This window comes from Vipera berus (assembly GCF_964194415.1).
Source record: "Vipera berus genome assembly, chromosome: 1".
NCBI classification, from domain to species: domain Eukaryota; kingdom Metazoa; phylum Chordata; class Lepidosauria; order Squamata; family Viperidae; genus Vipera; species Vipera berus.
Window position 1 is genome coordinate 344,931,101 of NC_138202.1, and position 24,740 is coordinate 344,955,840.

The 24,740-nt window shown below is 42.8% G+C and overlaps 1 protein-coding gene across 2 annotated transcripts in view; it reads left to right on the forward strand.

Annotated features, from left to right (window-relative positions):
• SH2B2 (SH2B adaptor protein 2) overlaps positions 1-24,740 on the forward strand; it is a 73,681-nt gene that overhangs the window by 44,425 nt on the left and 4,516 nt on the right. The window contains exons 4-9 of one of the 2 annotated variants that reach the window (XM_081319379.1): positions 90-191; positions 4,783-4,874; positions 10,230-10,402; positions 10,800-10,979; positions 15,349-15,542; positions 23,297-23,468. In XM_081319379.1, coding sequence (XP_081175505.1) covers positions 90-191; positions 4,783-4,874; positions 10,230-10,402; positions 10,800-10,979; positions 15,349-15,542; positions 23,297-23,468 — 913 coding nt within the window. The remainder of the gene's footprint in view (positions 1-89; positions 192-4,782; positions 4,875-10,229; positions 10,403-10,799; positions 10,980-15,348; positions 15,543-23,296; positions 23,469-24,740) is intronic. The other variant, XM_081319380.1, reaches the window with a different exon arrangement.

Here is a 24,740-nt window from a genome sequence, read left to right on the forward strand (position 1 = left end):
TTTAACTGCTTTGGTATGCTTCAGAGCAAAATGTTAGTTTTTGTCATTAGGTTTTCTTTAAATCTCTTTCTATCCATTTGGCCTTTCAGGCTTCCAAAGCAAAGGTCAGCATCCCTCTCTCAGCTATTATTGAAGTGCGCACAACTATGCCATTGGAGATGCCAGACAAGGATAACACCTTTGTGCTGAAGGTAAGGCAGCATGGCCTGAAAAACATCCCGGATGAGTGTGTTCCATGTATTATAAATGACACATTCTACAAATTAATACTAAGAGCATCATGCAGATCCTGTTTGACTTGGGTGTGTTGGGATTAAAACGTATTGTGCAAAAGCTGCAAAAGCTTCATAAACTGCAATAATGTTGCTGTAGATCCGATGATTCACGTAGGAAATGCTATGGTGGCTGATTTTCAGTTATGGGCTTTTCAACTTCCTGCAGAGTGGATTGATAACCACCAAGATTTGGACAGAGTCTGAATATAGGTAACCCCCGACTTACAATCATTCATTTAGTGACCATTAAAAATTACAATAGCACTGAAAAATGTGACTAGTGACTTACAACTTGCATTTACGACTGTCACAGTATCCCTGTGGTCACATGATCAAAATTTGGGTACTTAGCAACCGATATGTATTTATTACATTTGCACATCCTAGGGTCACATGATCACTATTTGTGACCTTCCCAAACAGCTTCCAATAAGCAAAGTCAATGGGGGATCTGGATTTGCTTAACGACCACATGATTCATTTAACAACTGCAGTGATTCGCTTAACAGCCACAGCAAAAATAGTTGTAAGATTGGGTAAAACTCATTTAACAACAGATTTCCTTAGCCAAGGAAATTCTGGTTCCAATTGTGGCTATAAATTAAAGACATTCTGAATATGCAATTCCAGCAAACCAAAGGGCTGCAAGAAAGAGGAAGAAATGTGAGAATGTAGAGTCTATAAGACATCATTGGTTTCTGGAAGTTCTGCCCAACTGTTTCATATCAGCCATGATTCAGCAGAACCTAAACCCAGATCCCTGGATGGATCTTGGCAATTGGCATTTCAGGTTGAATATTTAAGTACATTTGAATATCCCCAAACTTTCTTTTGTGAAGAGGTTTCTTTCCCATGGAAGGAGGGGGAAAAAAGTAGTTTTCTTCAGAGTGGGTGCTCTGTGTGTATCAGAAGATGGATATATAATAGGCACTGTAGTCCACTTTCAGCATAAAAATCTAATTTAGGAATGTCCTTCTTATAAGAACTTCTCTTCAGCCCCCTCCCTAAAGAAAAAATTGCCTATGCTTCTCAACCACAGGATTAGAAAGAATTCTGAGGTTTCTGGATTGTCTTTGTCACTTGTATTGTCTACTTTTTTGCACTTGCATGGAATTACTGAATACATCACAGAGTTCATAAGCTTCTATATGGAAAAACTATAGATGGCTCCCAAGTGTAATGTAGTCTGATGATTTTTCCTTTTTTCTGGACATTTATTTTATTTATTTTATTTTTTATTTTGTTTTGTTTTGTTTTCTGCTACTTCTACTCAAAGGAACTCAGAGCATCTTATCTTTGCAACAGTTTCCAAGGCTATGGCTTTGGGAAGGGGAAGTGCTATTGGTTGCCTATGAAAACAAAAGAAAATTTTCCCATGTGTCCCAATCCACAATGCTTAGAATGAAGTTGACTGTATCCCCCAAAAAGCATATAGGCTGTGATAAATTTGTCAATCGTAACTTGCCAGAAGACTCTTGGCTTTTATTACTAAAGTCTCTCTCCCTCCCTCTGTGAATGTGTGCATGTGTAAGAGAGAGAGATGTATTCAGGCTGTGAGCCTCTATGCCTAGATCACAATACTACTTAACTTCAAAAACAGGAAATGCAGAGCTGTTTTCAATCATTTGCCCAGCTCTCGCCCTTCTAGTTTATGCATTTTAATGAGCTTTCCTTTTCTCTTTTCATTAAAATTGCAGCATTGCCTTATAAGCCCCGAACTAACAGGACTGAAAGGATGCCCTGTGGCCTTGGCTGTTGCCATAGCAACTGGCCTAGCTGCTGCCTGAGCAGTTTTCTGACAAATCAACAAACTTCCATCCGAGCTCCAGTTCCCAATTCAGGGAAAATAAAAGGGGCTTTTGTGAGGATCAAGATCCTTGGTGTTTGCTTTGTCTTCAGAAATCTCTGGGCACTGGATTTAATTTCATTTTCTGTTTTGGGAGCTTCTGAAAAAAACATGTTATGCTGTCTGTCTGAATTGTCTGGAATTCATAGAATAAAAAGCAGAGCCCTTCCCCAAGCTGGTGCCCTCCAAATATGTTGGAATTTTATTTTCCATAATTCCCAATCCATGTTTCTTGCTGGCCAGGAATTTTAGGAACAGTTGTGCAACATAGCGTGCATTAGGTTAGAAAAGGCTAATCTAGCAGAAAATGAAATTATTATTATATTTTTATTTCATCTTTCACATCTATCCATCCTAATTCCTACCAGCCTAACTAGTCTTTGGTGTCTGAAAAGTCAGTCTTTCCTCCTGTGCTCCTTTTATCGATTAATTTGAGCCTGCTAAAATTCAAAGTAAAACATAACATAGTTGTTTGTATTATTATCATAAAATAGTCGAGTGGAAACCAAACTGTAGGAAAAGAGGCATTGATTTCACTGCACATCCAGTTCCTGTGCTGGCAATTTATTTGTTTTTAATTCTGCAGAGTTGTAAAGGACAACAGTATCAGTTAATTCAGCCCTCAGTGTTAATTAACATTGACACTGATCCAAGCAAACAGTTCTTCTGGAGCTGATGCATTAATTAACTTGAGGACATCATTGCTACTGAATATTTTTCATATCTTTTGTTTTGTCCACTTATACAGCATGTTTATAAAATAGAAAGGAATGGATTAAGTCTGTAAGAGAAGAATGCTGAATGGAGATGTTAATAGATAGTTCCTAGTTTTTCTTAGCTTTGGTTACCATATCTGGCTGCAAAAATCTGACCATTGCAAGAAAGCAAAGTGGTATCTAAAATTATAACCATTCTTGCCATCTGGTGATTGTATTTTTGCAGCCTGTATCTATTAGCCATACATTATTTATGCTGAAATTTCCAGGTACAGTTGTAAATCCTCTAAGTGTCTATAGAAAAGCACCTTGTAAAAAGAAAGTTAGCACTACATGTATTTAACATACTTCTTTGCCTGCTAATTGTCTTTCTGTTTGCAAAGAATTTCTAGCATCAGGGAGATTTCACAAGTGCTCTTCCATTTGCAATCCAAAATGGTACATGCTATTTTATCATCTCTTATGGCTCAGTGTTTCTCAATCTCAGCCATTTTAAGATGTGTAGACTTCATCTGAGTTGCTGAGGTTGAGAAATACTGTTCTATGGATAAAAGGTGGCAGATACAGTGGTTGTTAAAGACAGCCCAGATTCAAATCCAATAAAGCTCATTGAATAATCCAGGATAAGTAACCTACCTCATAATTCAGCCCCCTCACAGTGTCATTTTGCAATGAACATGGATAGTTATGTGTTACTTTGAATAAAATCTGAATAGAAATGTGATTGTTATTTTATTATATTTGTTTGTTTATTACATTTTATGCCACCCATCTCCTCTATGACTCTGTATTTGAGCTAAGATTGGGCCAACCAGCAAAACAATTGTTGTGCTCTTGAAAAGAGAGTGAGAGCTTCTGAAGTGAAAAACAAAGTTTTGGAAATAAGTAGACAATTTTCTACCTGTTTTCTGCATTTCATTTCATTTCATTATTTCATTATTTTATTTCATTTCATTTCATTTCATTATTTCATTTCATTTCATTTCATTTCATTTCATTTCATTTCATTTCATAGAATAGAATAGAATAGAATAGAATAGAATAGAATAGAATAGAATAGAATAGAATAGAATAGAATAGAATAGAATAGAATAGAACAGAACCTTGGAGGTCTTCTAGTCCAGTCCCCTGCTCAAGCAGGAGAACTATACCATTTCAGACCATTCCAGTCTCTTCTTAAAAACCTCCAGTGATGGAGCATTCACAGCTTCCGGAGGCAGGTTGTTCCACCAGTTAATTGTCCCCTGTTAGGAAGTTTCTCCTTAATTCCAGTTTGCTTCTCTCTTTGATCAGTTTCCAACCATTATTTCTTGTCCTGCCCTCTGGTGCTTTGGAAAATAGTTTGACCCCCTCTTGTGGCAGCCCCTGAAATACTGGAATACTTCTTTATTGTTATCCAAGGATTGTCAGGAACCATTCAGCACAGATTTTATACCTGTTCTCTTATCAGCGTTGAGTTGGTAATAGATTTTATACCTGACTAGATGGAAAGGAGGTACTACATTAAAAATCACTTTTGATACAGGATCAAAAGTTGGAGCTAGGATTCTGGTTTTATGCTACCTTTCTGCTGCTTGCTTGTCTACTCCAACTCTTTAATACACACAAATAGTGCTCTTACTTTCCATCAAGATGTCTGCACAATCCAGCAGAAATTCCCCTCACCCAAGCAGCTGTCAAATACTCTTTCTGTAGCAGAATTTCCTGTTTGCACCTCCTTAAGGTCAATTTTTTCTATGAAAGGCTCACACTTCATAATTAGACATAATGTGGTTTGCTTATTTCTAGTTTAGGAATAGGTGTGAATTCAGTGACCTGCTCCAAATCTTTCTGCAGCTGGGCTGTTGTATTGTGGGGAAATGGTGCGTTTTGCATTAAAAGTTATCTAAAACATTCGCTTTCTATAAGGTCAGCATGTTCATAAATATTTACATTTTCCATCTAGGTAGAAAATGGCGCTGAATATATCCTTGAAACGATAGATTCGTTGCAGAAACATTCCTGGGTGGCGGATATACAAGACTGCATAGATCCTGGGTAAGACGTCATGGTGACCTGATATTGAGCAAACTTAACAAGTGTTGCTAGAATAGCTCTGTGTGGGAAAGAGAATATTACAGCGATCAGCAATAGCCTGCTTTCCAAGGACTTATCAAGTTATCTTCTGTATTACTAACATTTATCTGGATTTTAAGAACTACGTCAGAGCCATTGCTCTTAGTTTATTACCTTGGAAGATGTGGCAAGTGAGTGCCAATTCATCAAAAAAAGACTGAGTCTTGTTTGTGCATTGCTGTCACTGTTGATGGATTTATTCAGTTGAATAGACTTTTCTAACTCCTTCTTTGTAAACTTTTCTCCCAGATTGAAAAAACCTTACTTTTGGTGATGGTTGAATATTTAGGAAACAATCCCTTTGATAACTGTTTTAAATGGGTGTTATTTTGCATTATGCTGGGAATATTTAAATATTTATTCTCTTTTGTAAAGCTCTTTTTGGAAAGGTAAATGTGCAGAACAAGAGTAGAAACCATTTTGGGCCATTTAGGCACATTTTAAAATATTGAGAGTGCAATGGGTATGATCAAAAATGGCTTTCAGAAAGGACCTACTTATTTGAAGAAGGAACACTGGTGGGTGTAGCAATCACAAAATGCTCATTTATGAGAAAGCAAACTTATTGAGGTATCTTCTCAGGATTCTTATTAGCTCCCATTATGCTTTTTTGCCATTGCCATATTATTTTTGTCTTTTTCTCCGGGCAGGTGGATAGCTTTTGAAACAAAGCTCTAGGCTAAGGCTAGCTAGAATTTTTGATTTGTCAGACTTTATGAGGTTCAGAAACTTCCTTGAAATATGGACAGCCATTTGTCTGAAATTGTATAGGGTTTCCTGCCTGAACAGGGGGTTTGACTAGATGACCTCCAAGGTCCCTTCCAACATCATCATCATCATCATCATCATCATCATCATTATTATTATTATTATTATTATTATTATTATTATTATTATTATTATTATTATTATTATATAAACAATGACACTTGGCTTGGCTATTTGGCCAGCTACCCATTTAACTTTTAAAAAATTAAATAGACCCATTTATTTTTAAAAAAAATTGAATCCAAAAATACAAGGATCACCGCAGCAAAATTTGTATTTTGCAAGTAGAATACTACTTATTGCTTCCTTCAACTATGTAAAGTTGGGGTGATTGGCTTTTGGTAAGCTCCTGCCTTTTGCGAATTCTACAGTTCTGGACTAGTTAGGTATACTAGGGCTACTGTATCTGTTGAAAAAAATTGCACCATCATTAGAAGGCAGCAGAGAACTACTTCTCAGCCATTTAGCCATTGTCCAAATTTGCAGTTTAGATCTGGTAAAGGTAAAGGTTCCCCCGCACATGCGTGCTAGTCGTTTCCGACTCTAGGGGCCAGTGCTCATCTCCGTTTCAAAGCCGAAGAGCCAGCGCTTGTCCGAGGACATCTCCGTGGTCATGTGGCCAGCATGACTAGATGCCAAAGGCGCACGGAACGCTGGGATGAGTAACAGGCACTCAGGTCGGAAGGCGTCCAATATGCTACTGGGGAAGAGCAGAGGGCTAGTACTAGTAGCGCCAGAAAGAATGAAGCGACTGGGCCAAAGCCGAAAGGACACTCAGCTGTGGATGTGTCTGGTGGTGAAAGGAAAGTCCAATGCTGTAAAGATTTTTTCTCCATAGGAACCTGGAATGTAAGATGCATGAATCAAGGAAAGCTGGACGGTCAAACAAGAGATGACAAGACTGAACATCAACATCTTAGGTATCAGCGAACTAAAATGGACAGGAATGGGTGAATTTAATTCAGATGACCATCAGGTATACTAATGCGGGCAAGAATCCCTCAGAAGAAATGGAGTAGCCTTCATAGTCAATAAAAGAGTAGGAAAAGCAATACTGGGATACAATCCTCAAAATGACAGAATGATCTCAGTTCGAATCCAAGGCGAACCATTCAATATCACAGTAGTCCAAGTGTATGCCCCAACCACCGGTGCTGAAGAGGATGAAATTGACCGGTTCTATGAAGCCCTACAGCACCTTATAGAACTAACACCAAAAAATGATGCCCATATCATCATGGGGGATTAGAATGCTAAAGTAGGAAGCCAAAAGATAACTGGAATAACAGGCAAGTTTGGCCTTGGAGTACAAAATGAAGCAGGGCACAGGCTGATAGAATTTTGTCAAGAGAATACGATGGTCATAGCAAACACTCTTTTCCAACAACCCAAGAGACGGCTCTACACATGGACATCACCAGACGGTCAACACAGAAATCAGATTGACTATGTGCTCTGCAGCCAAAGATGGAGAACCTCTATACAGTCAGTAAAAACAAGACCAGGAGCTGACTGTAGCTCAGACCATGAGCTTCTCATTGCAAAGTTTAGGCTTAAAATGAAGAAAGTAGGGAAAAGCACTAGGCCACTCAGGTATGAATTAAATCATATCCCGGTTGAATATACAGTAGAGGTGACAAATAGATTTAAGGAATTAGATCTGATAGACAGAGTGCCTGAAGAACTATGGACATAGGTTCGCAACATTGTACAACAGGTAGCAACCAAAACCATCCCAAATAAAAAGAAATGCAAGAAAGCAAAATGGCTGTATGAGGAAGCTTTGCAAATAGCTGAGGAAAGGAGGAAAGCGAAAGGCAAGGGAGAAAAAGAAAGATACGCCCAATTGAATGCAGAATTCCAGAGAATAGCTAGAAGAGATAAGAATGCCTTCTTAAATGAACAGTGCAAAGAAATAGAAGAAAACAATAGAATAGGGAGGGCCAGAGATCTTTTCAACAAAATTGGAGAGACGAAGGGAACGTTTAATTCAAAAATGGGCATGATAAAGGACCAAAACGGCAGGGACCTAACAGAGGCAGAAGAGATTAAGAAGAGGTGGCAAAATTACACAGAAGAACTATACAAGAATGAGCTTAACGTCCCTGATAATCACAATGAGGTGGTCACTGACCTCGAGCCAGACATCGTAGAATGTGAAGTGAAGTGGGCCTTAGAAAAGCTGAGCAACAACAAAGCTAGTGGAGGTGACAGTATTCCAGCTGAGCTATTCAAAATCTTAAAAGACGATGCAGTAAAAGTGCTACACTCAATTTGCCAGCAAATTTGGAAAACTCAACAGTGGCCACAGGATTGGAAAAGATCAGTTTACATTCCAATTCCAAAGAAAGGCAATGCCAAAGAATGTTCAAACTATCGCACCGTTGCACTCATTTCTCATGCTAGTAAAGTTATGCTTAAAATCCTACAAGCTAGACTCCAGCAGTATGTGGATCGAGAACTACCAGAAGTACAGGCAGGATTTCGAAGAGGCAGAGGAACTAGAGATCAAATTGCCAACATACGCTGGATCATGGAGAAAGCTAGAGAGTTCCAGAAAAACATCTACTTCTGCTTCATTGACTATGCTAAAGCCTTTGATTGTGTGGATCATAACAAACTGTGGCAAGTTCTTAAAGAGATGGGCATACCAGACCATCTTATTTGTCTCTTGAGAAACCTATATGTGAGCCAAGAAGCAACAGTGAGAACTGGACACAGAACCACTGATTGGTTCAAAATTGGGAAAGGAGTCCGGCAAGGCTGTATACTGTCGCCCTGCCTATTTAACTTATATGCAGAGCACATCATGAGAAAGGCAGGGCTAGATGAATCAAAAGTTGGAATTAAGATTGCCGGAAGAAATATCAACAACCTATGATATGCAGATGATACCACTCTAATGTGAAGAAGAACTAAAGAGCCTCTTGTTGTGGGTGAAGGAGTGTGCAAAACTTGGGTTGAAACTTAACATTAAGAAAACCAAGATGATGGCATCCGGCCCTCTCAATTCCTGGCAAATAGATGGGGAAGAAATGGAGGTAGTGACAGATTTTATTTTCCTGGGCTCCAAGATTACTGCAGATGGGGACTGTAGCCAAGAAATTAAAAGACGCTTGCTCCTGGGGAGGAAAGCCATGGCAAATCTAGACAGTACACTAAGAAGCAGAGACATCACCCTGTCAACAAAAGTGCGTATAGTCAAGGCTGTGGTCTTCCCAGTTGCAATGTATGGCAGTGAAAGTTGGACCATAAGAAAGGCTGAGCGCCAAAGAATTGAGGCCTTTGAACTCTGGTGCTGGAGAAGATTCCTGCGAGTCCCTTGGACTGCAAGGCGATCAAACCAGTCAGTCCTAGAGGACATCGACCCCGACTGCTCTTTAGAAGGCCAGATCCTGAAGCTAAAACTCAAATACTTTGGCCACCTAATGAGAAGGAAGGACTGACTGGAGAAGAGCCTAATGCTGAGAAAGATTGAGGGCAATAGAAGAAGGGGACGACAGACAATGAGGTGGCTGGATGGAGTCACTGAAGCAGTAGGCGTGAGCTTAAATGGACTCCAGAAGAGGGTAGAGGACAGGAAGGCCTGGAGGAACGTTGTCCATAGGGTCGCGATGGGTCGGACACGACTTCGCAGCTAACAACAAATACTGGAAAAGGAAACACACTGATAGTATATTTTTCCTTCTGTCTGCACCCATTGGGAGTTTTCTTTGTCACAGTTACGCTATCTTTTAAAATGTACCTGCATGCTATAGTATTCCTTAGTTTGCTGTCTCAGAGTTAGTGGGGAATTGTGGCACTGGTTTTCAGTAGTTATTGTCAGAGGAGACTGCAGTAAAAGTTAAAATTCAGTAAATTTCGGGGGGCCATCCTTGACGTAAAAGCTATTTTTTTCCTGGAGCCATGTGATTGAATATTCTGAGAGAATGACAAACTTATTCCAATTTGGCAGGAGTGTTATTAGCCATCATAGTAAGGATTAGAAGTTCAGTGTCCTGGGTTGCCAACTGTTAGGGTCAGAGTATAGGATAAAACCTCTGTACCTATGACTACATGTGACCTATTTCTCCCAAAGGGGAGAAGAGTGCTTTGATATTTTAACTTTTTGTAAGAGTCAGCAAGGGAAGTAAAAAAGTGACAAACACCTTTTTAATTGCTCTGCTGCCTTCTTTTTTATGTGCTCAGGTCTCCCCACAGACGGGTTAAGCTATAACTCCTCCTGCCATTATAACCATCACCATATATATGAACCAAGATAATATTCCTCCAGATTTGGGAAGGGTTAGCCTTCCCTCTCACAGTCCTGATTTATGGGGTGAAAGTGAGTTAGTGAACGACTAAGTAGAGAGTGGAGAGTTTTCCCATATGCAGCTCTGAACAGATGTAGCAGCATTCAAAAGGTTCTGGCCCTTTAGTAAGATTACAAAATACATGTTTTATGGGAATCCTCTCCAGTTGGTGAATGATAACTTTGCACCCCCTCCTCTGCTTTACCCTTCCTTCCAGTGTTCAGCACACAGCTGCAGAAACTCACTGGTGCAGCACCATCCACTGTCCAAACGCCCACTCTTCTCTTCTTTCCAGGGACAGTGGGGATGACATTGAACTTTCGTCCTGTACTCAAGGAGCTTGCCTGCCGAGCAGAGTGTCATCTTGTAGCTGTGAGTTCCTGGCTGATGGTAATAAGATTTTTTTTAAAGGGTGGTCTTAAAAATTGGTTCAGACCTCTGTTATTCTGTTTAAACACTGCTTTTGTTTAAAGTTTAATTTTCAGGTACCTGAATTCATATACCTGAATTTTGCCAGTCTCCAACTGGAGGCATTAATTTTTACTGTAGCAGAAGACAAGTGATATGAAAGAGCCTGGGGCATTCATGAACTTTTCTTTTGTCTTATGATCCCTGGTTCAACAGGTATCTCAAGGATCTGAAAGAATACCTTGAAAAAAATGTAGTGAAGGAAATGATGATTTGAAGCAATTGGCAGCCTTGAGTCTATAAGTCCACTGTCATAGGAAAATGTGGTTTGGAAAAATAGCATCCGTTTTTTAAAAAAGAAAATAAAATTATCTTCCAGATGTGACCCGGTGCCAGGATAGGTGTGCTGGCTCAGCTGCCTCAGATAGCATATCAAATGCTACCACAATTGTAACAGCACCACATGGTAGGATCTCTGCAGGGGAATATAGAGCACATGTGCCATTAGAGAATTTCCTGCAGACACTGGAGTCTCCAGCCAACAGGAGTCACGCAGCAGGTATAGTAGTTCTGTTCCTCAGATGATCTGGAGCTTATGTTTTTCATAGTTTAGAAAAGATCAGCTGTACATTCTCCCATCCAAAAAGTATGTTTCTGCTTCTTTGTAGATATATTGATAACAATGTGTACGTTACACAGTATTGAATCATGCATGTCAACAATTAACAATTTTGCTAAAGTTATGTTTTGTTATTAATGCCCATTATTTTCTCAAATTCTTAGCAATTTCAATGTTGTTCCAATTATGTATGACAGATTAGGAGCAGCTTGAAATCCTGAAGTGGCTGCTAAGTGACAGTAGGTTGTAATAATGACCTAGATAGGCAAATAGTCTAGAATGGCATATTCATAAGAGTAGGACAGGCTTATTTAAACCTTCAAGTCCAACTTCAGCTTTGTACAGTAAAGAAATATAAAATGAAATAAAAACATATTGACAAATTGGCTTTTGTAATGAGTAAAGTTGGTAATGTAGACTACGATTCTCAGGCTAGAGAGAAACTTTGCAACATAGACTAGGTGCCTATCGAGGCTTTCAAGAGAACAGCCAAGAAATTAGGAGGAAAAAAGTCAAGTGTGTAAATCGTGGAGTGTAAATCCTTATGTAGCTTATATAGTTAAATACCTGGAATTTAACTTCATACCAGCATGAAGCCTGACAACTGTGTAGCGTCCATATGATGATAACCTGCGAAGAGAATTTCATCATCTCTCAGGCACAATTGAACTTCTCATATTTGCTAGAAAGTTTATTTGAATATTATTTTTGTCTTCTGTTATATTATTTATCTTACCCAATTTTGTCATTTTCAAATTTGATAAGCATTCTCTCCATCTTTTCATTCTAGTCGTTAATAAAAATGTTGAAGAGTACAAACTGCAGAAGTGAATTTTGTGGCACTCTATTGGGGCAGTTTGATGATACTTTGTAGTTTTTGAACTGGCTGCAAAAATATCTTATAGACATACCATCCATTCCATATTGAACTGAATATCATTGTCAGGTGCCTTCCTGAAATCAAGGTTTTGTCCATAGCATTCCTGTAGGAGATATTAAGCAAGTATATTAAGCAAATATAAGATACAGATAACTTAATAAGACTTGTTTTTTATAAGTCCATGCTGTCTTCTGTAAGCACCTCTTTGTTTCTATAGGTGCTCAGAATTTAATTCTTTATTACAGGTAGTCCTCAACATACGACCACAATTGAGCCCAAAATTTCTGTTGCTAAGTGAGACATTTGTTAAGCATGTTTTGCCCCATTTTATGACATTTCTTGTCACAGTTGTTAAGTGAATCACTGCAATTAAATTAGTAGCACGGTTGTTAAGTGAATCTGGCTTCCCTCTTGACTTGTCAAAAGGTTGCAAAAGGTGATCAGATGACCGTGGGACACTAGTCGTCATAAACATGAGTCAATTGCCAGGCATCTGTATTTTGATCACGATGGGGATGCTGCAACAGTCGTGTGAAAAATGGTCATGTCACTTTTTCAGTGATGTTATAACTTTGATCACTAAATGAACTGTTGTAAGTCAAGGACTACCTGTATTTGGTCTAGTGCTTCCCTAGGTTTCTGAGGGCTCTGTAGTTTCCTGGATTCTTTTTTTTCCCCCTCTCTTTTTAATTATAGAAAATTTGCCCTTCTCTATTCATTTGGCATTTCACTCATTCTCCATAATTTTTCAGAGAGAATGTGCAAAGGTTTATCCGTCTCAGTTTTTGATCCTGCTCCTCACAATTTTTCATAACCGTAGGCTGTAGAAAGCTGAGCTCCAATACAAGTTTAGTAGTTTCATCTTTCTAATCTATTTGCAGTTTTTTTAGTACTGGGAGTTAGAATACTGTTTGCTTTTAAATAACTCTGTTCTTCAATTGCTGCATCAACAAAAATTAGCCCTCCCAGGTACACTACAAAGGAAACAGGATTAGATGATCTAATTCTACTTTATTGTAAATCTACATTATCAGAATCTTGCAAATCACTGCTACTTTTAACTGCTTGATCCATTAGGGCAGGCCCTTCCTAAATTTCATTCTCTGATCGTTAAGCCACTGGGGGCTCCTGCATCTCTTGTCTGATGGTTTTCTAGGCAGCATCTCTTCCCCTCATTCCCCAAGGTCATCCACACATTCCATTGCAACAAATGATCTACGTTAAATCATTTTGACTTCCTGTGCTATGAGTTTAGTCTCATCTTGTTTATTTCCCATATGGTAACAGTGTATGTAGACCCTGAAAGTGATTACATTTATAAGCCAATGCAATGCTTCTTGAGATTTTTCACTAAATGGGCTAATAGGGAATATTCTCACTTCTTTTTACAGCGCCAGAATCATTATCCAAGTTCCTTATTTCAGGAGTTTTATCTTCAATCCCCACAAGAATCAGTTTAAATCCCTCTTAATCAAGTTTAATGTGCTTTGGCCAACACCATCTGCCCAGCCGTCATGAGGCATAACCATCTCCTGCCAGTAGTTTTTTGTTCAGAAAACTCGTGAGTCAAGTTACAGGAGAAGATAATTGTCAGTGGAATTGATAAGACTTAAAAGATAATTCTATAATAGTTAATCTCTGGTTCTGACAGACAGTTCCTTCTTTGAGCTATAAAATCAGTCAGCATATTTGTTCCATGTAGTTGTAAGTTACCAAGTACAAAGACTTTTCTCAGTGTCTTCTTGCAAGCTAGTTACACAGATACACTGAACATCAATAGCATCACCTTTTCTGTATTGAAGACTCCAAACCTGTTTGTTTTCTGCAAAGACCTCCCAAGTTATTTATGGTGCATAATATCTTCTATGTATTTCCAATTATTACTCCCATTTTGCTGCTTTGTTCAGTTTTTCTTTATAAAGGGATGTTTCCTCTGTCAATTCTTATTGTAATAAATTTTTATCCTTTCTTATGAGCTGAAGTGTTGCCATTACCTGCTGCAATCCCTGCCCTTTTTATTTCTGCACAGCTGCAAGTTTATACTTGCTGCATATGTATAACACATTGTTTTTAGGCACACATTTCAGGCATGAAGGTCATAATTGTGAAGTGTGTCCATTCTCTTCATTTCTGTTTTTTAAAGTCTACAGGTAGAAAGATGTAGATGACCAAGCTGAGCCCAAGGGAGGGGTCAAACACATCATCAGTGTCAAGTCCCTTCGTGTCCACAAGAGATCTAAGTCCAGCCCACCTTGCAATTCCTTTGACTCTTATCTATTACCAATTTACTTTGACTGTTAGTAGTTAAGATTCTTGTAGAGAGCATGAGCTTGCAATAAACTTTTATGTTCATTTCAAACGGCCTGGAGTTCCTGATTTTCTTGTGCTTGACAAAAGGCCTTTATTTCCTCTTGCTCCAGGCCCCGGTTAGTTGAATACCTACTGAGCACTTAGAAGAAAAATATGTTAGGAAAATCCCTATTAAGCTCCCCGGCCAAATTCCTGCTAGCTTTCTGTTTGTTCATTATTTAAAAATGAGCTGCCTTATATTCTTGCAGCAGCAGCAGCCTCCACTTGTTGAGTGACTTGCGGGAAGCATTCACACAGTCATCCACCATGAGTATCAACAGTTCTCTGAACATACCTTTGCCATTACCAATTATGCAGGAGATAATCTTTTCATTCCACACAGCGCAACACACATACCCTAAGAAAGCAGTTCTTTTTTTATTGCTTTCCCCCTTTCCTCCTGCTGAATTCCACAACCAAGCTCTTCCAGATATATAGTGCACTGATTTATACTCCAGAGTTGTTATGTGTACCCCTAAATAATTTGATCTGCAAAGTAGTAAAGACCGGTATGCACTCTCTTTGCTGAAAGAGCATTCAGGTATAAACATATATTGGTCTTCGTAAGTGGGAAAATCTACAATAATTTCTCCTGCATCCTCTACTCCAGACATGTCAAACACAAGGCCCGGGGGCCGGATCTGGCCCGCGAAGTGGTTTCATGTGGCCCACAAAGCCATCCTGGAAACAGTGAGGGAACGGCCCCCACTGCCCTGGCCCTGGCCCAGAGACCCTCCTTCTGCCAGAGACCCTCAGATCTGTCCCACTCCTGCCCAGGCCCCCATAGGCACCCTTGATGTGAATGATGTAGAGCTGGCCACGCTCACCCAGTAGGCCATACGCACTCTAGTCACGCCCACCCAGTAGGCCATGCCCACCCTGGCCATACCCACCCTGGCCATACCCACCCGGCCCCCTGAGGGCAACCACAATGCTGATGCGGCCCTCAATGAAATTGAGTTTGACACCCCTGCTCTACTCGTACTCCCTCCAGACAGCACTGCAATGGATGTAATGCTGTGTTGAATGTCAGGCATTCAGGTTTTGTATTTTATTGTTCCTGTTTCCTTACTGTGACAGGAGATGAAAATGAGCTGGAAGCAGAAATCAATCTCTTGGAGTTTCCTTGGTTCCATGGGACATTATCGCGGGTTAAAGCAGCCCAGCTAGTACTCTTTGGTGGAGTCAAAAGCCATGGCTTATTTGTCATTCGGCAGAGTGAAACACGGCCTGGTGAATATGTGCTGACCTTTAACTTCCAGGGAAAAGCCAAGGCAAGTGATCTTTATTTATGAATGGATAATTCATATTTTCTTTTAGTAATTAAAGTGAAACCACAAGAAATATGGGGGCATGTTTCCCTTAGTTTTTAAACTACCTTGAAAATTAAACCATCTGTTCAAAGGACTTTAGTGGAACATAGCAGCAAGCTTGAATACAGTTATAAAATAAGAAGTAAAAAAACCTTGTAGTTATTTTATTAAGAGTTAAAGTGCGATAGAATTTAATATCTTATTGTTGTTTGCATATTTTAGATTATGTTTGTTCATATTTTTATACCCTGTATTTAGCTCTGGGAAGTCGGGGAGGGGGGAGGGGAGAGTTGGGGAGGTTTGGGGAGAGGGGAGGGGGAGGGGAGGGGTTTTGTATTCAAAAATGTACTGTAAAACTTTTCAATAAAAAAAAACCTTAGAAACTACCAACTACTTTGACCTGGGTGCAATGTTCCCTGATTGCCAATTGAAAGAAAATTGGCAAGATACTAAGCTCACATATCAAGGTTTGTTTGATTTTAGCTTAAGATACTCTATAAACCCAGCCAAAAGTTTAATCTGGGAACCAGGTGTGTGTGGTTTATTCATTTCTACAGGAAAGGGGGGGATGTTAGGAAAGACAGAATTTGGCTTAAAACACAGTGGAGTTTGTGTTTGTGCTCTGGCAACAACTCTTTGTGATTGTATATTTGTGCGTGCACAAAACATATAGTGCTGGATTTTTGTATCCATATGCCATAAATATGAGATAAGTAGATCAACACAGACAGAGCGTTCTCTTGTTCTTTTCTTTTGCTGCCATCTGGAATTTTAAAAAATGTTTTAAAATAGCAGCCCTTTATACATTTGGTGTCTGTTCTTTGATTGGTGCTTGTAAACAGATTCATTCTTCTAATCCAGCATATTGGATATATATCTGCCAATCTTATGCTTCCTGTGAAACCTTTTATTTCTCCCAGCTAAAACTGGAAACAAGCTGTTGTCATGCTATAAAAAATTACTTTCAGCTTATAATTATCATTGCCCCCTCTGTAACTACCTGAGTCACAACTCTGAGTGCACCGCACAGAGAGATGCAACAGATAGCTACATTATTCTGTTCACATCTCTGGACTGGAAGGTGCTGACACAACTGGGTACAATACAAAGAAGCAAAAGAAATTATCTTTACCTGTTGCACTTGCCTATAGGAGCTAATTGGAAGAAAGTAAACAGTATTACCGTATATACTTGAGTATAAGCCGACTCGAGTATAAGCCGAGACCCCCATTTTCACCCCCAAAAACTGGAAAAAGTTCGTGACTCGAATATAAGCCGATCCGCCGTTCTGCAAGCCTCCGCCGCCAGCAGAGGCTCGATCCGCCATTTTGCAAGCCTGAATACACAGGAATACCCTGTGTGGCCGCGGCTCTCGGGGAAGCCCTGGCTGTCCGCTTCCTCGCTCCACGCTGCCATTCGGGGCCCGCGCGTTCCCCGGGCAAATCGCGGCGCCCAGCAGGCGAGGAAACACGCCCGCTCCAGTCGCCCCCCCTTCCCTCAGGAGACGGAAGCAAGTGACCGCCCGGAGCTTACCGAGGACTTGCGCGCGGCCGAGGCTTCGGTGCTTCCAGGATCGCGCGCACCTCTCCCAAGCCGCCGCCGTCTGGAGACCTGCCGACGTTTGGGGAGATTTGGGGAGGTGCGCGCGCACCTCCCCAAACCTCCCCAAACGTCAGCAGGTCTCCGGATCTCCGTGCCTTGCCTGCCTGCTAATTTCCGCTGCAGAAAGAAGCAGGCAGGCAAGGCACGGAGATCCGGAGACCTGCTGATGATTGGGGAGGTTTGGGCACCTCCCCAAACCTCCCCAAACGTCGGCAGGTCTCCGGATCTCCGTGCCTTGCCTGCCTGCTTCTTTCCGCTGCAGAAAGAAGCAGGCAGGCAAGGCACGGAGATCCGGAGACCTGCTGATGATTGGGGAGGTTTGGGAACCTCCCCAAACGTCGGCAGGTCTCCGGATCTCCGTGCCTTGCCTGCCTGCTTCTTTCCGCTGCAGAAAGAAGCAGGCAGGCAAGGCACGGAGATCCGGAGACCTGCTGATGATTGGGGAGGTTTGGGCACCTCCCCAAACCTCCCCAAACGTCGGCAGGTCTCCGGATCTCCGTGCCTTGCCTGCCTGCTAATTTCCGCTGCAGAAAGAAGCAGGCAGGCAAGGCACGGAGATCCGGAGACCTGCTGATGATTGGGGAGGTTTGGGCACCTCCCCAAACCTCCCCAAACGTCGGCAGGTCTCCGGATCTCCGTGCCTTGCCTGCCTGCTTCTTTCCGCTGCAGAAAGAAGCAGGCAGGCAAGGCACGGAGATCCGGAGACCTGCTGATGATTGGGGAGGTTTGGGCACCTCCCCAAACCTCCCCAAACGTCGGCAGGTCTCCGGATCTCCGTGCCTTGCCTGCCTGCTAATTTCCGCTGCAGAAAGAAGCAGGCAGGCAAGGCACGGAGATCCGGAGACCTGCTGATGATTGGGGAGGTTTGGGCACCCCCCCAAACCTCCCCAAACGTCGGCAGGTCTCCGGATCTCCGTGCCTTGCCTGCCTGCTAATTTCCGCTGCAGAAAGAAGCAGGCAGGCAAGGCACGGAGATCCGGAGACCTGCTGATGATTGGGGAGGTTTGGGCACCTCCCCAAACCTCCCCAAACGTCGGCAGGTCTCCGGATCTCCGTGCCTTGCCTGCCTGCTAATTTCCGCTGCAGAAAGAAGCAGGCAGGCAAGGCACGGAGATCCGGAGACCTGCTGATGATTGGGGAGGTTTGGGCACCTCCCCAAACCTCCCCAAACGTCGGCAGGTCTCCGGATCTCCGTGCCTTGCCTGCCTGCTAATTTCCGCTGCAGAAAGAAGCAGGCAGGCAAGGCACGGAGATCCGGAGACCTGCTGATGATTGGGGAGGTTTGGGCACCTCCCCAAACCTCCCCAAACGTCGGCAGGTCTCCGGATCTCCGTGCCTTGCCTGCCTGCTTCTTTCCGCTGCAGAAAGGAGCGCGGATCCAGTGGGGGGGGAAAGCCCTTTAGCAGGATTTGCCTGCATGCCGGCGGAGGCTGGATCCGTGCTCCACAAGCCTCTGCCGCCGGCTGGATCCGCGCCCTGCCACTGCGGAGCGCGGATCCAGCCTCCGCCGGCGGCGGAGGTCTAGGGGTAGTGGGGGGGGGCCCGCGGACATAGATGGGCTCAAGTGGAAGCCAAGCAGCCCTCCCGAATCTGGGCTTCTGGACGGAGCAGCCGGTGGTGCGTTTCAAAAAGCCAGATAAGGCAGACAGGGAGATGAAGAGTTCAACCGAGTTTCCTCTTTTGTTCAGGCTCCCCCGATCAGACAAAGAACTAGCCAGCGGCAGGTTTCTCCCCTTTTCCCTCCCATCTCTCTTCCCCCAACCCTTGGGTCCCACAGCAACTCATGAACTCCAGCCGCCCCTTCTCCTTCGAAAGGTCTAGATCCCGAGATAAGATATATACAGAAATATACATAAAGAGAGACGGACGCAGGCTGTTGGTTTCTCGCCTCATCCCACGCACGCACGAGGGGGAGAAACAACGCTCTGGGCGGCAGAGTCTTGGAGAAAGAAAAATCGGCTGCAGCCTCGGGGTAGGCTTCTCCGGGGGCGCCGCCGCGATTCTGCAGGGGCCAGGTAGGGAAAACTCGCCGGGGAAAACGGGTGCCGTTGCAGCGCCCGGCGAGTTTAAAAGCAGCGGGTGCAGATGCCTGAACAAAAGAGGAAACTCGGTTGAACTTTTCATCTCCCTGTCTGCCTTATCTGGTCTTTCAAGAGGAGGGTATTCCTTTCACTTCTTGAACTTTCCCAAAGACTTGCAAACTTTTCCAACCATTACTTCCAAGGATCTTTGATGGGGAGAGAAAGCACGGGTGAGCGATGGGGAGAGAAAGCACGGGTGAGCAATGGGGAGAGAAAGCACGGGTGAGCGATGGGGAGAGAAAGCACGGGTGAGCGATGGGGGGGAAAGCACGGGTGAGCGACTCCGCTCCCTCACCTCACCTCCGGGCCGGGCTTCTCGCCGGCGGGCTGGCTGGCTGGTGCTGGTCCCCGGGCGAGGAAGCGAGCAAGCGGGCGAGCGGCAGCGGCATTTTTGGGGCGGCACGGGTGAGCGATGGGGAGAGAAAGCACGGGTGAGCGATGGGGAGAGAAAGCACGGGTGAGCGATGGGGAGAGAAAGCACGGGTGAGCGATGGGGAGAGAAAGCACGGGTGAGCGATGGGGGGGGAAAGCACGGGTGAGCGATGGGGAGAGAAAGCACGGGTGAGCGATGGGGAGAGAAAGCACGGGTGAGCGATGGGGGGGGAAAGCACGGGTGAGCGATGGGGAGAGAAAGCACGGGTGAGCGATGGGGAGAGAAAGCACGGGTGAGCGATGGGGGGGGAAAGCACGGGTGAGCGATGGGGAGAGAAAGCACGGGTGAGCGATTGGGGGGAAAGCACGGGTGAGCGATGGGGAGAGAAAGCACGGGTGAGCGATGGGGAGAGAAAGCACGGGTGAGCGATGGGGGGGGAAAGCACGGGTGAGCGATGGGGAGAGAAAGCACGGGTGAGCGATGGGGGGGGAAAGCACGGGTGAGCGATGGGGAGAGAAAGCACGGGTGAGCGATGGGGGGGAAAGCACGGGTGAGCGATGGGGAGAGAAAGCACGGGTGAGCGATGGGGAGAGAAAGCACGGGTGAGCGATGGGGGGGGAAAGCACGGGTGAGCGATGGGGAGAGAAAGCACGGGTGAGCGATGGGGGGGAAAGCACGGGTGAGCGATGGGGAGAGAAAGCACGGGTGAGCGATGGGGGGGGAAAGCACGGGTGAGCGATGGGGAGAGAAAGCACGGGTGAGCGATTGGGGGGGAAAGCACGGGTGAGCGATGGGGAGAGAAAGCACGGGTGAGCGATGGGGGGGGAAAGCACGGGTGAGCGATGGGGAGAGAAAGCACGGGTGAGCGATGGGGAGAGAAAGCACGGGTGAGCGATGGGGGGGGAAAGCACGGGTGAGCGATGGGGAGAGAAAGCACGGGTGAGCGATGGGGAGAGAAAGCACGGGTGAGCGATGGGGGGGGAAAGCACGGGTGAGCGATGGGGGGGGAAAGCACGGGTGAGCGATGGGGGGGGAAAGCACGGGTGAGCGATGGGGAGAGAAAGCACGGGTGAGCGATGGGGAGAGAAAGCACGGGTGAGCGATGGGGGGGGAAAGCACGGGTGAGCGATGGGGGGGGAAAGCACGGGTGAGCGATGGGGGGGAAAAGCGGCAGCGGCATTTTCGGGAGCAGAGGGTGAGCGATGGGGGGGGGAAGCGGCAGCGGCATTTTCGGGAGCAGCGGGTGAGCGATGGGGGGGGAAAAGCGGCAGCAGCATTTTTGGGGGCAGCGGGTGAGCGATGGGGGGGGAAAGCGGCAGCAGCATTTTCGGGGGCAGCGGGTGAGCGATGGGGGGGGAAAGCGGCAGCGGCGGTTGTTGGGGCGCAGCAGGCGAGGCAGCTTCTCTCAGCAGCCTGTTCCGAACGAAGGGACAGTTCTTTTTTTTTTGTTGACTGGAGTATAAGCCGAAGTGGAGTTTTTCAGCCCAAAAAGTGGGCTGAAAAATTCGGCTTATACTCAAGTATATACGGTACTTCTTATCTGCAGTTGGTGCAGATACATACATTATACAAACAGTAGTGCCTCCAGATCCTCCTCTAATGCCCATCAAAATCCAAGTATAGAATAAAGAATATCTGCCTTAGCAATACTTGTAAAAAAGATACTGGACTAGTAGCTGATGATAAACTGAATACAAGTCAATAGTATGCAGGGTGGATTTGATTTAAATCAAGTCGATTTAAATCACTCGTAAAAAGACTTGATTTAAATCAACTCGATTTTATTCATAATTTTTAAAGAGCAACTGCCATCTCTGTCCCGCAGTGGCTCCTCCTCTGACCCGCCGTTGACTTATCGACAGTCCCATTCACTTTAATGGGACGACTGGTGATGCGGCAGTGACACAACAAGGTGAGGGACATGGCGGGCAGCAGGTGAATGGATGCCCACTAACAGGTGCTGCCATGATGCATCTGAAATGACAGGTGCTCTTTAAATGTAAGGACTCATTCTGGCTGGTAGTTAGAATCTTTAATATTATTATTTGCAAACAAAATGAAGGTTTCCTATTTAGAATAATAAACTGTCAGGCTAATAAAACAGCGATATCAAAACCGATTTTAGGTTAATAGGTTAATCACACATAGTTGGAGAACTACTCAAATTATTTAATTAAAACACAGCCTGGAACAGATGCATTTCTCTTCAAACAATCATACAGTCTGTAGTGTACATAGATTTGCAAAACAATGGGATAAAGGAATATTCCTGAACAGTGCATGTTATCTCACCTTGCAGAGCTTGGATTCATTGAATGAGTTTGCCAAAAATGTATATATTGCAGAATACACAGTCTCATGCTACATAACTAAGCTCCATTTCATGATGAATAAACTAAATTATTAATGTATCTTAAATAGAAAACTGTCTTTAGATAGATTTTTTACTCCAAAAGCATTTTATTAAAATAAATTTGATAAAAATAAAAAAGTCTGATTTAAACAAAAAAATCCAATTTAAATAAAATCTTTTATTTTTTTAAAAAAAGATAATTGATTATTATCCACCCTGGTAGTATGATATGATTACTAAAAAGACAAAGGCAAGTTAAATTGCACCAACAGAGATATTGTTTCCTAATCATGCAAATAAATAATGCCACTTTATGCTCCATTAGTCGTATGCAACCTTCTGTATTATGCTCATTTGTGTCCATAGTACTAATAATAATTCAGACTAGTGATCAGAGGACTGGAAACTAAATTGTACAGTAAGAGATTGAGCCTATTCAGTTTATTTCTAGCTTTGAGAAAATAGGGTTAAAAGGGATATGATAGCTTGAATAGTCCATGATCTCTTCTCTAACATTCCAAGTGCAAAACATGGAATATAAGCATTAATGTATAGGCAGGCAGATTCCTATTTAACATTTAAATTTTTTAACAATAAGAAGAGGAGTACGTTCTTGTATGTAACCCTTGATGTTACACTGAACGTTATGATGTTACATTGAGCTTGAATGTAGTAACCATCCAGTAGACCTCCAAGCATTTTTTCTCCAGCGGTGTCCCATACGTTAAATGTAATTGGGCCTCTATTAGTGTGGAACACAGAGGATAAACTTCAGTTCTCAAAGCAGCTAAATACTTTTCCTCAAATTCACCAGTCAAGTGGCATTTCACAAATGTTGTTTTACCAGTAACACCATCACCAAACAAAACTTAAACTGCATTTGGGGTTCTACTTATGGTGTGGCCATGCTGCATTTCTAAATAAATGCAAGAAAGGAAAGAGAGCTGTGCTTGGGCACCCCCCCTGCCCATGGGGGGCATATAAGTAAGAGTAAATTACTTATTGAGACAGAGGAAGTATCCCTTTTTCAGGATACATTCAAGCAGAGGCTGCATAGCCATCTGTGTGGAGTGTTTTACTCCTGCACTGAGTAGGAGTTGAATTTGATTGCCTAAATAGTCCAACTTTATGATTATTATACAAATAGGATTATAAAGGAAATGGTAAGGCAAAAAACAGATCAAACTGCTGCAAAGATTATTTGGGGGCATCCATCTCTGGTATTTCATGTGTTAAAATAGTTCTCAAATGCTTAAAACAGGGACAGTGGTAACCAGTCAATAAAAACAATTAATTCTCTTTTCAGCACCTGCGTTTGTCCTTAAATGAAAATGGTCAGTGCCATGTCCAACATCTTTGGTTCCAGAGTATTTTTGATATGCTGCGGCATTTTCATATGCATCCCATCCCACTGGAGTCAGGTGGTTCTGCTGACATAACCCTCCGCAGCTATGTAATGGCCCAGAGCACTTTGCCGGGTGAGTCAAGTTCTCATACTTGCAGTTTTATCTTGTAATTGGGCAAAAGAAAGAATAAAAACTTCTCAAATACTTGAGGCTTATTTATATTCTTGTGTAAAAAATAAAAACTTGATCAGTGGATGAAAATAGAAGTTTTACTGAATTAAGAAATATTCAAAAGGAGTTACCCATTATTTGAAATTATTTCACAGCATGCATGCATACACACACCTATTCATATTCAGTATAGTATTCACTTTCAGGATAAAAAACATTATGCAAAATTCAGAAAAAAACTTGAAAAGTATCTGGCAAAAAAAGTTAATGCAGAACATAAGAGACAAAGAAACTAAACCTATATCATTCACTCTTTACTCTTTTAGTCCTTGCAAACCATTGTTGCATCTTCTATGCTCATACACAATTTATATACATGTAGTCCTTGACTTAGAACCACAGTTGGAACTGGAATCTTGGTTGCTGAACGATGCAGTCATTAAGCATGTCATCAAAAGCCCAGACTCATTTTTACAATCATTTTTATTAAGTGAATCACATGGTTGTTAAGCAAATCTGGCTTCCCCAATTGAAATTGCTTGATGAAAATAACCAGATTTGGGACCAGAAGGGTCACAAGCCACAACTACATGACTGCAGGAAGCTGAACCTGATCATAAATGTGAGCTGATTGCCAAATGCCATATTGCAATTACGTGCAATTTCTCTTGTCATTTCTCCTTTGTAATGAAAACCATAATTGCCTTCTTTCAATCATCAGGGACAGATGCAGTTTTCACATATGTATTAAACGAGTCATGTAATTACTTTGTAAGCAGACTACATCCATATTTTAACATTTTTATAGTTAAGATCAACACGCTGTGATAACTCCTTGGTTGGTTTACTGTAACATACTCTCTGTGGGATTGCCTTTGGAGATAATGTGGAAACTGCAGCTGATAGAGAATGGGGCTTTCTGACTCCTGGTGAAACAACTCTTCCATTGCAGAATATGCTAACTTGAAGGTCATTGCATTGGTTGTTAGTTATTTTCTAGGCCTGGTTCAAACTACTGATTACCACCTATAAAACCCTGTACATTACAGTATAGTATCAGAGTATATCAGGGCATGATGGCTCAGCAGTTAAAGACACTGAGCTTGTCAGATGGAAAGTTGACAGCCCAGATTCGAGATCCAAGCAATGCATGATGGGGTGAGCTCCCATTACTTGCCCCACCTCCTGCCCCCCTAGTAATTCAAAAGCATGCAAATGCAAGTAGGTAAATAG